The sequence below is a fragment of the Oncorhynchus clarkii genome, chromosome 10 (assembly GCF_045791955.1).
Source record: "Oncorhynchus clarkii lewisi isolate Uvic-CL-2024 chromosome 10, UVic_Ocla_1.0, whole genome shotgun sequence".
NCBI lineage: Eukaryota > Metazoa > Chordata > Actinopteri > Salmoniformes > Salmonidae > Oncorhynchus > Oncorhynchus clarkii.
This window is the reverse complement of record NC_092156.1, coordinates 59,850,432-59,864,947: the sequence shown is the minus strand read 5'-3', so window position 1 is coordinate 59,864,947 and position 14,516 is coordinate 59,850,432. Positions and strand designations below refer to the sequence as shown.

The 14,516-nt window shown below is 43.4% G+C and overlaps 1 protein-coding gene across 1 annotated transcript; it reads right to left on the bottom strand.

The window, feature by feature from the left end:
• Window positions 1-2,417: 2,417 nt before the first annotated feature.
• LOC139418858 (E3 ubiquitin-protein ligase TRIM21-like) lies at window positions 2,418-7,738 on the bottom strand. The gene is made up of 3 exons (XM_071168614.1): window positions 7,114-7,738; window positions 4,229-6,851; window positions 2,418-2,784 (listed from the first exon to the last, which is right to left on the bottom strand). The coding sequence occupies exon 2, from the start codon at window positions 6,847-6,849 to the stop codon at window positions 5,218-5,220; it is 1,632 nt and encodes a 543-aa protein (XP_071024715.1). The 5' UTR covers window positions 6,850-6,851; window positions 7,114-7,738; the 3' UTR covers window positions 2,418-2,784; window positions 4,229-5,217.
• Window positions 7,739-14,516: the final 6,778 nt, after the last annotated feature.

Below are 14,516 nucleotides of genomic sequence, written 5' to 3'. Positions count from 1 at the left end.
TAGTGTCTGCTATACGCAAGCCCCAGTCTACAACTGATCCATCGTTCCAACAACCTATTGGTGAAACATGTGAAATGTCTCACAATGTGCCTGAATGTAAAGTTGACCATGCAATTGTATTAGCTGCGTCTGGGTATCAAGATAGGGCTGATGAAGTTGTCTCTGCGACAGAGCACGTAACCAGGGCCGGGTGTGCTACCTCAACGGAACCTGAGACTGCCGTGGATAGCATCACAGCCATGTCTGGGTGTGATACATCAGAGGAGGTTGCTGCTGCCCTGGATAGCATGACATGTGTCACATAAGTGTAACTATCACACACATTGTGTTATTACTGAACAGTCATCTATTGCCTTTGGGTAGAGTGGTGACTTGTTTCTGCCTTGTGTTACAGGGGTACCGAGAGAGTTCCGGATGATATGCTAACCGATGTGGAATATGCAAACGCCTTTCAAGAGTGTGAAGTGTCTCAAATCTATGCATCCCGAGCCGCATTTCAGTATGGCCACAGTTGAACGTTGACTCTTGTCCAGGTTCAATATTTTCTGCTACAACCGATCCCCTTCCCACTATGATACCACCTTCAAGCGCCATCTCTAATGTGGTAACCCAGCCTACAGATGTGGAACTCAACGCCTTCAATGCCTGTATTGGTGACATGGACCCTCTCGGGTACCCAGACAACTCCATGTTAGCTCTTGAGAGGGTCTGTGGTGAATATGTATTTCAACAAGAACAACAGTCGGCACAGCCTCTAGAGACCCAGCAGGTTGAGGTGCATCTGGAAACATTTCATCAAGTGCCTAGACCGCAGCAGGAGGCCCGGGTCCTACATCCCGAACAACCAGCATCTCAAGTTCCTGAAACGTCACAGCAGACTGTTGATATACACACGGGTTCAACGTGTGCAAACTCAAGCCAGTGACATCTTTACAGTCGCAAAGGACATTGTTCCCCACACCACCACAATCCGAAGCGGCTGTCACCTATGAAGAACCCGTGCCTGGTCCCAGCCGATATAACCTGGACAGAGACGGGGCTACCGTGTCGTCCATTGCGATGATAATCCCTGTGGTGAAACAGTTGATTATATGCGGCACATGTAAAAAAGAAGTTCAACAGAGCGTTCATCTGTAACAACTACTCGATTCAGCTGAACAGGCCCATGCAATGTGCTGGCGGCTGTGTATTGTGCACACTGTGCTACAGTGAACAAAGTGGTTGCCGCCTACACAATATATCGTCCACAAGGGCCGCTGTAAGCACCACAGCCAACACCCTTGAAAATGGCCCTGCTCTGGAGAATGTAGGAGACTGGGATCTGGAACTCAACATAGATGATATGTTCAAGACTGACAAGGAGGTCAACGTCCATTTGCAGCTGATTATGAATGAGGAGCAATCCCCTGGAGTTGACACCCTGAAAAGAGGTATGTATATTACCATTTATAGATATATCTCTCTATGTCTATGTTATACTACTATGAATAGCCCTGATAATGTAGCTGGACTGACAGTGTTCTCTTCCCACGCAGCGTTCAACCATCTCATCACAGTGAATGACACCATGTCCTTCAGGTACTGGGTAAACGAAGCAATGCCAGAAGAGGTGGCCTACAGATATGTCTGCATACCCCATGTACCTGGGTTCTGGGATCACGTTGTGGTGGGAACCCGTCCCCTTCCCAGAACGGAGAAGCTGATCGGACCTGATGACTACAGGTTTCATTGGTGCCGTTTTGTCTTGAAGAAACTGATCGTTTTGACTATGTGCTGCACTTCGTTGCCCAGGAGAGGGCAGTCTAAGGTAGTCACAGTTGTTGGCAACACACTGAGAAACCTCACCTCGAGCATAGTTTAGAAGAATGGTATTCTATCTTTGTGGGTGGTTTACAGCTCAGTACGTGTCACCACAAGACAGGCGGCTTAACCTTGTGTTAGATTGTAAACCCAGTGAAGGTGCTATTTTGGTCCATGTCATAGCTTTGTTGGCCTCCGGGATTGGGATGGAAACAGTAACACCTCACCTGGCCCAGCAACGGGCCAAAGATGATAGCAGTTACTGCTTCATTGGCAGGAATGCCAATAACATGTTCACATGCCCCTCAGATGGTAATTCCGGAGGTAATTACATCGATATTGTTGAGGAGTTTAGATCCTACCACAACAGTGGCGAAGATGGTATTGGTCTCACTCGCGTGTACACAACCATAGAGTATTACAGTTTCTTTTAAAGTAGAGCAATGATGTTTGTATATTGTTACCAATTTCACGTGTGTACGATTTTACACCTTACATTAATCAACCATATTACACCTGAGTAATGTGTATACCCTTTTGTACCTACCCTTTTCTACTTTTCTATCAGCCAACTGTATATATCTATTGCCTTGAAATAAAATATGTCTTGCACATACATATCTTGGTTGTGTTTATTTGAAAGATGACAGCGACACCACGTTTTGAAAGACAATTGACGTGACAGTAATTGAGAATGAACTGCCTATGATCGGGTGCACATCTATGTGGATTACTCAGTAGACACTGGTTCTGTGTTGCATTCCCTGTCTTAGTTCTACACGGCCAGAGGAATCAGACGCTATTTCATTCAGCACAGGGACCTATCTGTGTACTGTCTATTTAGAACTTACAAAGGAAGGTACTACTCGCCCCCTTATGCCAGTGATCCTGCTGGTGTTTCCATGTGATAGGGTAGTGGGATATACAGTGGGGCAAACTTGCACCAATTGTGCAAGTTCTCCCACTTAAAAAGATGAGAGAGGCCTGTAATTTTCATCATAGGTACACTTCAACTAAGACAGACAAAATGAGAAGAAAAAAATCCAGAAAATCACATTGTAGGATTTTTTATGAATTTATTTGCAAATTATGGTGGAAAATAAGTATTTGGTCACCTACAAACAAGCAAGATTTCTGGCTCTCACAGACCTGTAACTTCTTCTTTAAGAGGCTCCTCTGTCCTCCACTCGTTATCTGTATTAATGGCACCTGTTTGAACTTGTTATCAGTATAAAAGACACATGTCCACAACCTCAAACAGTCACACTCCAAACTCCACTATGGCCAAGACCAAAGAGCTGTCAAAGGACACCAGAAACAAAATTGTAGACCTGCACCAGGCTGGGAAGACTGAATCTGCAATAGGTAAGCAGCTTGGTTTGAAGAAATCAACTGTGGGAGCAATTATTAGGAAATGGAAGACATACAAGACCACTGATAATCTCCCTCGATCTGGGGCTCCACGCAAGATCTCACCCCGTGGGGTCAAAATGATCACAAGAACGGTGAGCAAAAATCCCAGAACCGCACGGGGGGACCTAGTGAATGACCTGCAGAGAGCTGGGACCAAAGTAACAAAGCCTACCATCAGTAACACACTACGCCGACAGGGACTCAAATCCTGCAGTGCCAGACGTGTCCGTCTGAAGTTTGCTAGAGAGCATTTGGATGATCCAGAAGAAGATTGGGAGAATGTCATATGGTTAGATGAAACCAAAATATAACTTTTTGGTAAAAACTCAACTTGTCGTGTTTGGAGGATAAAGAATGCTGAGTTGCATCCAAAGAACACCATACCTACTGTGAAGCATGGGGGTGGAAACATCATGCTTTGGGGCTGTTTTTCTGCAAAGGGACCAGGACGACTGATCCGTGTAAAGGAAAGAATGAATGGGGCCATGTATTGTGAGATCTTGAGTGAAAACCTCCTTCCATCAGCAAGGGCATTGAAGATGAAACAAGGCTGGGTCTTTCAGCATGACAATGATCCCAAACACACCGCCCGGGCAACGAAGGAGTGGCTTCGTAAGAAGCATTTCAAGGTCCTGGAGTGGCCTAGCCAGTCTCCAGATCTCAACCCCATAGAAAATCTTTGGAGGGAGTTGAAAGTCCGTGTTGCCCAGCAACAGCCCCAAAACATCACTGCTCTAGAGGAGATCTGCATGGAGGAATGGGCCAAAATCCCAGCAACAGTTTGTGAAAAAGATTTACAGAAAACGTTTGACCTCTGTCATTGCCAACAAAGGGTATATAACAAAGTATGGAGATAAACTTTTGTTATTGACCAAATACTTTTTTCCCACCATAATTTGCAAATAAATTCATAAAAAATCCTACGATGTGATTTTCTGGATTCTTTTTCCTCATTTTGTCTGTCATAGTTTAAGTGTACCTATGATGAAAATGACATATTTTTAAGAGGGAGAACTTGCGCAATATGTGGCTGACTAAATACTTTTTTGCCCCACTGTATATATCACGCTGGCAAGGCATATGAATTATCATGTTATACACCAAACAACACAATTATCATAATTGTTGTAATATGAACAACAACATAAACAAAGATTTTTTAAAGTGAGCGGGATTGAACAATAAAGTCAGGGACTTATTTCCATAACTACATGTACATATATAATGACATAGATATAGACATATTACAAAGATAGACAAAACATTTTCAACATCCAGACAAATATGAGGGGGGAGTTTAAGTGCAATTCTTACCAGCTTGTTTGGCTGGTAGCTTATTCTTTAGAAGTTTGGGGCTGCTGGTATTAGGGCATCTCTTTATGTCAGATGGCTACCGCGTCTGTTATACAGAAATAGATGTACCAAAGGAGGGTAATAAGTAGATTTTCGATCCAAATATTTTGTATAAAGATGAGCATTATATTGTTAGATTATAGGGGTAACTCTGGTTGGCATGAAAGTCTTCCTCACCTCAAATTCAACTGTCGAAATCAATTGAAAAGCCCGGGCGCACTTCCATCATATCAAAGGCCTGCAGTAGCTATAGCTTAAAAATAGACAAACCATACCAAATTTCCCAAACGTTTCAAAACTGTATTAGGGTAATATCAAAAGTAAGTCATTGTATATAGGGAGAATACGAGCAGAATGGTGAATGTAAACGAGGAAAAATTGCACTACCCCCCCCAAAAGAAAACACACGACCATCCCCAAAGCAATAAAAAAAGGTTTGACAACCCTCCCCTATTTCGGACCACCCCTCTCGCAGTAATAACAGAGTAAAGAGGTTTCACTTTTCATTTGATGATGAGATTTCAGAGGACATCCATGGAAAATATAATCATGTGTCATGTCAACTGACTAAATATAACAATTTCTAAATTGATATATTTAATGATTTATTAAGGCAATTAATGAATGATCCATTCCCTTTCCGTTGTTTAATCAGTGTGTGTGATTGACAGGAGAGATGATGAGAGGGGCTGAGTTTTGACCATCATCGTTATCAGAGGGGCCGAAGTATGGAAAGAGTTTCTCTGTAAAGGTGCAGCCAGTGTAAGATGAGATATGAGACCTGGCCTCCACATCATAAAAGGAGACCAGACCCTCCTCATAGTCCACAAACACCCCCACCTTCTGGGGCTTCTTTCTCAGGGAGAGGAGGACAGGGGGGAAGATCCAGCTAACGTACACATTTACGTCCCTTCGGGACACAGTCCAGAGTCCATCCTCAGGTCTCAGTATAATAATCCCCTTCCTGTCTATGGACTCTCTGACCACTCCTAAATTCCATCTAGCCTTCCCCTTAACAATCACCTCATAGTAAAATCTCCCTGTTGAGAAGCCAACCTTTCCAAGGACAAATCGATGACCGTCAAACCTTTTTGGATTGTCAGGACGATTATGTGGTGCGTCTCCAGTTCTCACTTGTTTCCCATCCTCAGACAGGATGAGTTTGTGATGTGCTGTATCAGGGTCCAGAGTCACATCCACTGCATACTGCTGAATCCTCTTCAGTTTGACTTCAGGCAGCTTCTCCATCTCTTTATTCAGTATCTCCTCCAGCTGGGACACAGCTCTCCTCACAGTCCCCACACAGAGATCACTGTGAACACTGATCTCAGACATGTTCTTGGTGGGTGGAGGTTTGTGCACTAGTGATGGGTAGTTCTGGAGAAGTTGGAGGTGGTCCTCAGTCTGTGAGAGCTGCCTCAGATCAGTGCTTCTCCTCTGTAGCTCAGTGATTTCCTGCTCTAGATCTTTAATGAGCCCTTCAGCCTGCCTCTCTACTGCTTTCTGCTTCTCCTCAATCACCTCAACAAGCTCAGCTTGGCTTTTCTCAATGGAGCGCACCAGAGCAGTAAAGACTTGTACAGTGTTTTCTATCTCTCTCTTTGCATCCTTCTTGCTGAGATCTACTGAGAGTTTGATCTGTTTAACATTCTTCTGTCGGTCCTGGATAATCAGCTGCACTTCCGCCTCAGTTTTCCCCAGCTGAGCCTTCCTCTCTCCACACTCTTCCTCTATAGAGACAGTGTCATGAGTCTTGTGGTCTGCCTCAGTGCAGAACTGACACACACATGTCTGGTCAGTCCTACAGAACAACTCCAGGAGTCTGTCATGCTTCTTACACATCCTGTCTTCCAGATTCTCCACAGGGTCGATCAGTTTGTGTCTCTTTAAGGGTGAGGCTATCTGATGAGGCTCCAGGTGAGTCTCACAGTAAGAGGTCAGACACACCAGGCAGGACTTCAAGGCCTTGCGCTTCATCCCAGTGCAGACGTCACAGGCAACTTTTCCAGGTTTAGGAGGGGGCCCATGTCTACCTTTTTCTCTCCTCTTTTTAAAATTCTCTACAACCTCTCTGAAAGTTGTGTTGACACGAAGTGTAGGCCGTCTGGAGAATTTCTCCTGACACAGTGGACATTGGTACAGGTCCTTGCTATTCCAGTACGTTCTGATACAGGCCATGCAAAAGTTGTGTCCACATGAAGTGGTGACTGGCTCAGTGAACACATCCAGACATATAGAACACAGGAACTGCTCTTCAGACAGGAGACTGCTGGAGGAAGCCATATCTAGAGAGAGGTGGAACTATAAATTATTTCCTGGAAAGAGTCAGCTCTTGATAGTTTTAGTGCCACTGTCAACACGGCGTTTAGAGACACTAACCAATGTTGATTAAAGTAAATACAACATACAGTATAAATCAGTAAATGTACAAAATAAAGTTAAACATAGGTACTGTAGCCAAAAACGGGAGAATAAAGGAATTCATTAGAATACAAGAATTCACACACTAGAATGCATCTTCACCTGCCCCTGTAAATCTGTGCTCACCTGTTTCTCTGTGTGAAAGAGGGTGGGCACTTTCTCCGATTTATCGCTACTGTCTTAGATTTTCCACAAGAGTGTGAGACCGTTTGCATGTGTGGGCAACGTACAGTACGTCTACACACTTCAGTAAAGTGACGTTGCATGCTCCTCCCCACCCAGTGCTGCTCTGTGCTCTGGAACAGAATTAACCCTTCACATGGCTGATCTCTCTTCATGCATGAAACATTCTTGATACAAAAGTGTGAATCAGAAATGCTAGACAAGGAATTACTGCAGATGCATTGAAGGTATTCTAAAATCAACAACTACAATAGAATTCTACAATAGACTAGTTGAGTCTTGTCGAATCCCTGAGCGTCATTTCCGGTCACAACTTGCAGACTTGTTTACGTGCTGCTGTGCGTTTTGTTGCCAACCTTACTTTGCTACCTGAGAACTTTACGGTTTTTACTTTTGAATTACCGTTTATATTTTTATTTTTTCCCTCACTCAACTGTTTTTACTCCGGACGTTTTATCTGGATATGGTTCGTCAGGACTTCCAACAGCCGAAGCTAAGTAGTAACATTAACATGATGCCTTCTAATAGGCTCTATGCATTATACCGCCTCCAACGTTCTAATTTACTTCCGTTCGAGTTGATGACTTCCGGAGCGAGTTCTGCTATTGTTTTTAGCATTAGCTTACTAGCTATCGTCGATGCATCTCTGACTGAAATAGTTAGCAATGACTACGTTTAAATTACAGCCCCGAGAAGGAGGTGCTAATGAACATTGTTCAGTGCCTCCGTGTTCAGTTTATTCCAAATGTAATGGTATTGTGAGCTTCCATCGTTTCCCGGTCGATGTAGAGCTCAGAAAAAGGTGGTTGGTGGCAGTACGTCGTGACAACTTTACTGTCACCAAACACACAAAGGTGTGTAGTACACATTTAGTCGAAAGTGACTTTGTTGAGGGAAAATTGGGGGGCGACAATACCTAAAAAGAGGTGTTGTTCCTACTGTCTTCGCGTTGAACTGGCACATTAAAAAGAGACCTGATGCTTGGGAAAGAAGACTGAAACCTCCTGCTCCGACGGAGGGGGATGAAGAACCAGGTGCGCTGCCTATGGACTGTGCCGTCTCTGATCCGATCCAGACCCATGATTACTGTGCAGTCCCTGAACCCGCAGCCCTGGACATGGCCCTGGCCCTAATGGCAATCCATGAGCACGTAAGAGAAATTGAGGAGCTTCGAGCCAAGCTGGAGAAACTGACCACCCAACGCGGCTTTGGTCTACAACGATTTGCTGGATCTGACGATGATATACGTTTTTACACAAGGTACAGTAATAATTTATTATTATCCAGCATTATTATTATTTACTATTAATTATTAGTATTATTATCCTAAAGTCCATCTTACCTTTAAGTACATGTTCATTGTTATTTGATACTGGGCTAGCATATCTTAGCCTAAGTATTGTCTTTACATTATTTTTCAGTTAACCCCCAAAAATGCTCCCAGGTCGTTGCTTCAAATAAGATTTGGTTCTTAGTCCACTTTCCAGGTTAAATAACAGAACATTTAAAACAAATTCACTGCTGTGATGATAGCTGCTGTGAATTACAGTACGAATTGCAGTAACAAGAAAACAGGCTACAATAGCAGCTAGGTCATGTATAGTGCTAGGGCTTAGAGAAGATGGGCAATAACAGTAATGAGCTTTTTTGTTATTCAAATACTCTGGGTCCATCTTTAGATTTGCAAGCTATACCCACCTGATGGCCTTCTGGCACTTCATTGAGCGGGCAGCAGAGACCAAGTTTATAAGAGCCACAATTTTTTATTTATTTATTTTACCTTTATTTAACCAGGTAGGCAAGTTGAGAACAAGTTCTCATTTACAATTGCGACCTGGCCAAGATAAAGCAAAGCAGTTCGACAGATAAAACGACACAGAGTTACACATGGAGTAAAACAAACATACAGTCAATAATACAGTATAAACAAGTCTATATACAATGTGAGCAAATGAGGTGAGAAGGGAGGTAAAGGCAAAAAAGGCCATGGTGGCAAGGTAAATACAATATAGCAAGTAAAACACTGGAATGGTAGAATACTGGAACAAACACCAATCCATCTGAAACAAGTGTTATTCGAAGAAAACCGGTAAGGGACAACTTCATTAAATACTTAAAAGTATAATATTTGATCTTACTGTAATTGTTAAACATCATTTACTTTTTGTTATGGACCGAATATAAGGACTATTGTACTAAAATGGGTTTCTTTACGTTCAGACACTGCCATCAATCGATGAGTTCTTCTTGTTTATGACTCATCTGTCGCTGGGTCTGAAGCAGAAGGATTTAGCCCACCGGTTCAGCATCCACCAATCGACAGTGAGCCGGATTATTATCTCTTGGGCCAACTTCCTCTACTGTCTGCTTGGATCAGCACGGATATGGATCCCCAAGAAAACCATCAAAGCCCACCTACCAGTTCAAGGACTATCCAGACACCCAGGTAGTGATCGACTGCACTGAACTCCGCTGCCAGACACCATCTTCACTACTACTGCAGAGTGAAGTGTTTTCTTCCTTCAAGTCACTCTGTACCTTTAAGGGCATGTTGGGAATGTCACCACATGGAGCTGTCGCTTTTGTGTCATCCTTGTGTGCTGGATCTGTGAGTGACAAGGAGATTTTCAAGCAGTCTGGAATTATTTCCTTACTCACACATCAACAACTGACACCCATGGGTAACGATGCTTCGAGGGTGACTGTTGATGTGTGCAGAGGGTCCCTAGTTCGAGCCCGGGTAGGGGCGAGGGGACGGACGAAAGCTATACTGTTACATTGGTGCCGTGACCCGGATTAGTGGTTGCTGCGGAAAATGAGGAGGTCAAAAGGGGGGTGAATGTAACCGATGTGAAATGGCTAGCTAGTTAGCGGTGGTGCGCGCTAATAGCGTTTCAATCGGTGACGTCACTCGCTCTGAGACCTGAAGTAGTTGTTCCCCTTGCTCTGCAAGGTCCGTGGCTTTTGTGGAGCGATGGGTAACGATGCTTCGTGGGTGTCAGTTGTTGATGTGTGCAGAGGGTCCCTGGTTCGACTAGACTGACCGGAAATTGCCAAACCGATAGGAAGTGTATTTAAAACGTTTGATCATGGAATGTGCATAAGGGCTATTGCAGTCGTTGTACTCATAATATACAGGAGAACGATCGCCTTAAAGCGAGGATAGCTGTGCTGCAAGCCCAGCTTCAGACGCAATCATTAGGCAAGGGTAATTTCAGTGTAGGAAAGGATGAAACAGCATCTGTGCCACCAGTAAGTACAGATTGTAACCTTAGTATAAATCCCCTCGCACGGTCCCCGCAGCCGGACAACTTTCTCATGGCTTCTGGAGGGAAATGCTGTAGGAATGCTCAACCGGTGTTTCTCATTTAGCCGACAAACTTTCAACTGGTTCTCCCCATTAAGCAGCGAGTCGGAGTCAGAGGCCGAGCCTTCCCTGATCTCTACTTATCCCTTTACGGGGTCTGAGAAGCTGAAGCTTCCCACCATTAGCTCTGACAAATTGAAAACCCTAGTCATTGGCAACTCCATTACCCGCAGTATTAGACTTAAAATGTATCATCCAGCGATCATACACTGTTTACCCAGGGGCAGGGCTACCGACGTTAAGGCTAATCTGAAGATGGTGCTGGCTAAAGCTAAAACTAGCGAGTGTAGAGAGTATAGAGAAATTGTTATCCGTGTCGGCACCAACGATGTTAGGATGAAACAGTCAGAGGTCACCAAGCCGAACATAGCTTCAGCGTGTAAATCAGCAAAGATACGTCGGCATCGAGTAATTGTCTCTGGCCCCCTCCCAGTTAGGGGGAGTGATGAGCTCTACAGCAGAGTCTCACAACTCAATCGCTGGTTGAAAACTGTTTTACTGCCCCTCCCAAAATATAGAATTTGTAGATAGTTGGCCCTCTTTCTGGGACTCACCCACAAACAGGACCAAGACTGGCCTGTTGAGGAGTGACGGACTCCATCCTAGCTGGAGGGGTGCTCTCATCTTATCTACGACCATAGACAGGGCTCTAACTCCTCTAGCTCCACAATGAAATAGGGTGCAGGCCAGGCAGCAGGCTATTAGCCAGCCTGCCAGCTTAGTGGAGTCTGACTTAGGTTGGGCAAAACTAAACATGGCGGTGTTCGCTTTAGCAATCTCACTAGAATAAAGACCTCCATTCCAGCCATTATTGAAAGAGATTGTGATATCTCATATCTCAAAATAGGGCTACTTAATGTTAGATCCCTCACTTCAAAGGCAGATATAGTCAATGAACTAATCACTGATCATGATCTTGATGTGATTGGCCTGACTGAAACATGGCTTAAACCTGATGAATTTACTGTGTTAAATGAGGCCTCACCTCCTGGTTACACTAGTGACCATATCCCCCGTGCATCCCGCAAAGGCGGAGGTGTTGCTATTATTTACGATAGCAAATTTCAATTTACAAAAAACAACAACTAAGTTTTCGTCTTTTGAGCTTCTAGTCATGAAATCTATGCAGCCTACTCAATCACTTTTTATAGCTACTGTTTACAGGCCTCCTGGGCCATATACAGCGTTCCTCACTGAGTTCCCTGAATTCCTATCGGACATTGTAGTCATAGCAGAAAATATTCAAATTTTTGGTGACTTTAATATTCACATGGAAAAGTCCACAGACCCACTCCAAAAGGCTTTCGGAGCCATCATCGACTCAGTGGGTTTTGTCCAACATGTCTCTGGACCTACTCACTGCCACAGTCATATTCTGGACCTAGTTTTGTCCCATGGAATAAATGTTGTGGATCTTAATTTTTTTCCTCATAATCCTGGACTATCGGACCACCATTTTATTACGTTTGCAATCGCAACAAATAATCTGCTCAGATCCCAACCAAGGAGTATCAAAAGTCGTGCTATAAGTTAGAGGTCGACCGATTAATCGGAAGTGGCCGATTTTAATTAGGGCCGAAATCAAGTTTTCATAACAATCGTAAATCGGTATTTTTGGACACCGATTTGGCCGATTATTTTTATTTATTTAACTAGGCAAGTCAGTTAAGAACACATTCTTATTTTCAATGAAGGCCTAGGAACTGTGGGTTAACTGCCTCGTTCAGGGGCAGAACGACAGATTTTCACCTTGTCAGCTCGGGGGATCCAATCTTGCAACCTTACATTTAACTAGTCCAACGCTATAACCACCTTTCGTTGCACTCCACAAGGAGACTGACTGCCTAGTTAACTACACATGGTTGATGATATTACTAGTTTATCTAGCGTGTCCTGCGTTGCATATAATCTGACTGAGCATACAAGCATCTGACTGAGCGGTGGTAGGCAGCAGCAGGCTCATAAGCATTCATTCAAACAGCACTTTCGTGCGTTTTGCCAGCAGCTCTTCGTTGTGGGTCAAGCATTGCACTGTTTATGACTTCAAGCCTATCAACTCCCGAGATGAGGCTGGTGTAACCGATGTGAAATGGCTAGCTAGTTAGCGGGGTGCGCGCTAATAGTGTTTCAAACATCACTCACTCTGAGACTTGGAGTGGTTGTTCCCCTTGCTCTGCATGGGTAACGCTGCTTCGAGGGTGGCTGTTGTCGTTGTGTTCCTGGTTCGAGCCCAGGGAGGAGCGAGGAGAGGGACGGAAGCTATACTGTTACACTGGCAATACTAAAGTGCCTATAAGAACATCAATTAGTCAAAGGTTAATGAAATACAAATGGTATAGAGGAAAATAGTCCTATAATAACTACAACCTAAAACTTCTTACCTGGGAATATTGAAGACTCATGTTAAAAAGAACCACCAGCTTTCATATGTTCTCATGTTCTGAGCAAGGAACTTAAACGTTAGCTTTCTTACATGGCACATATTGCACTTTTACTTTCTTCTCCAATGCTTTGTTTTTGCATTATTTAAACCAAATTGAACATGTTTCATTATTTATTTGAGGCTAAATTGATTTAATTGATGTATTATATTAAATTAAAATAAGTGTTCATTCAATATTGTTGTAATTGTCATTTATTGTCATTTTTTAAAAATTGTCAGATTTAATCGGTATCGGCCTTTTTTGGTCCTCCAATAATCTGTATCGGTATAGGTGTTGAAAAATCATAATCGGTCGACCTCTACTATAAATTCTCAGACAACCCAAAGATTCCTTGATGCCCTTCCAGTCTCCCTCTGCCTACCCAAGGACGTCAGAGGACAAAAAACAGTTGACCACCTAACTGAGGAACTCAATTTAACCGTGCGCAATACCCTAGATGCAGTTTCATCTAAAAACGAAAAACATTTGTCATAAGAAACTAGCTCCCTGGTATACAGAATACCAGAGCTCTGAAGCAAGCTTCAGAAAATTGGAACGGAATTGGCGCCACACCAAACTGGAAGTCTTCCGACTAGCTTGGAAAGACAGTACCGTGCAGCATCACTGCTGCTCGATCATCCTATTTTTCCAACTTAATTGAGGAAAATAAGAACAATCCAAAATGTATTTTTGTTACTGTCGCAAAGCTAACTAAAAAGCAGCATTCCCTAAGAGAGGATGGCTTTCACTTCAGCAGTAATAAATTCATGAACTTCGTTGAGGAAAAGATCATGATCATTAGAAAGCAAATTACGGACTCTTTAAATCTGTGTATTCCTCCAAAGCTCCGTTGTCCTGAGTCTGCACAACTCTACCAGGACCTAGGATAAAGGAAGACACTCAAGTGTTTTAGTACTATATCTCTTGACACAATGATGAAAATAATCATGGCCTCTAAACCTTCAAGCTGCATACTGGACCATATTCCAACTAAACTACTGAAAGAGCTGCTTCCTGTGCTTGGCCCTCCTATGTTGAACATAATAAACGGCTCTCTATCCACCGATGTGTACCAAACTCACTAAAAGTGTCAGTAATAAAGCCTCTCTTGAAAAAGCCAAACCTTGACCCATAAAATATAAGAAACTATCAGCCTATATGGAATCTTCCATTCCTCTCAAGCATTTTAGAAAAAGATGTTGCGCAGCAACTCACTGCCTTCCTGAAGACAAACAATGTATACGAAATGCTTCATTCTGGTTTTAGACCCCATCCTAGCACTGAGACTGCACTTGTGAAGATGGTAAATTACCTTTTAATGGTGTCAGACCGAGGCTCTGCATCTGTCCTCATGCTGCTCGACCTTAGTGCTGCTATTGATACCATCGATCACCACATTCATTTGGAGAGATTGGAAACCCAAATTGGTCTACACAGACAAGTTCTGGCCTGGTTTAGATCTTATCTGTCGGGAAAGATATCAGTTTGTCTCTGTGAATGGTTTGTCCTCTGACAAATCAACTGTAAATTTCGGTGTTCCTCAAGGTTCCGTTTTA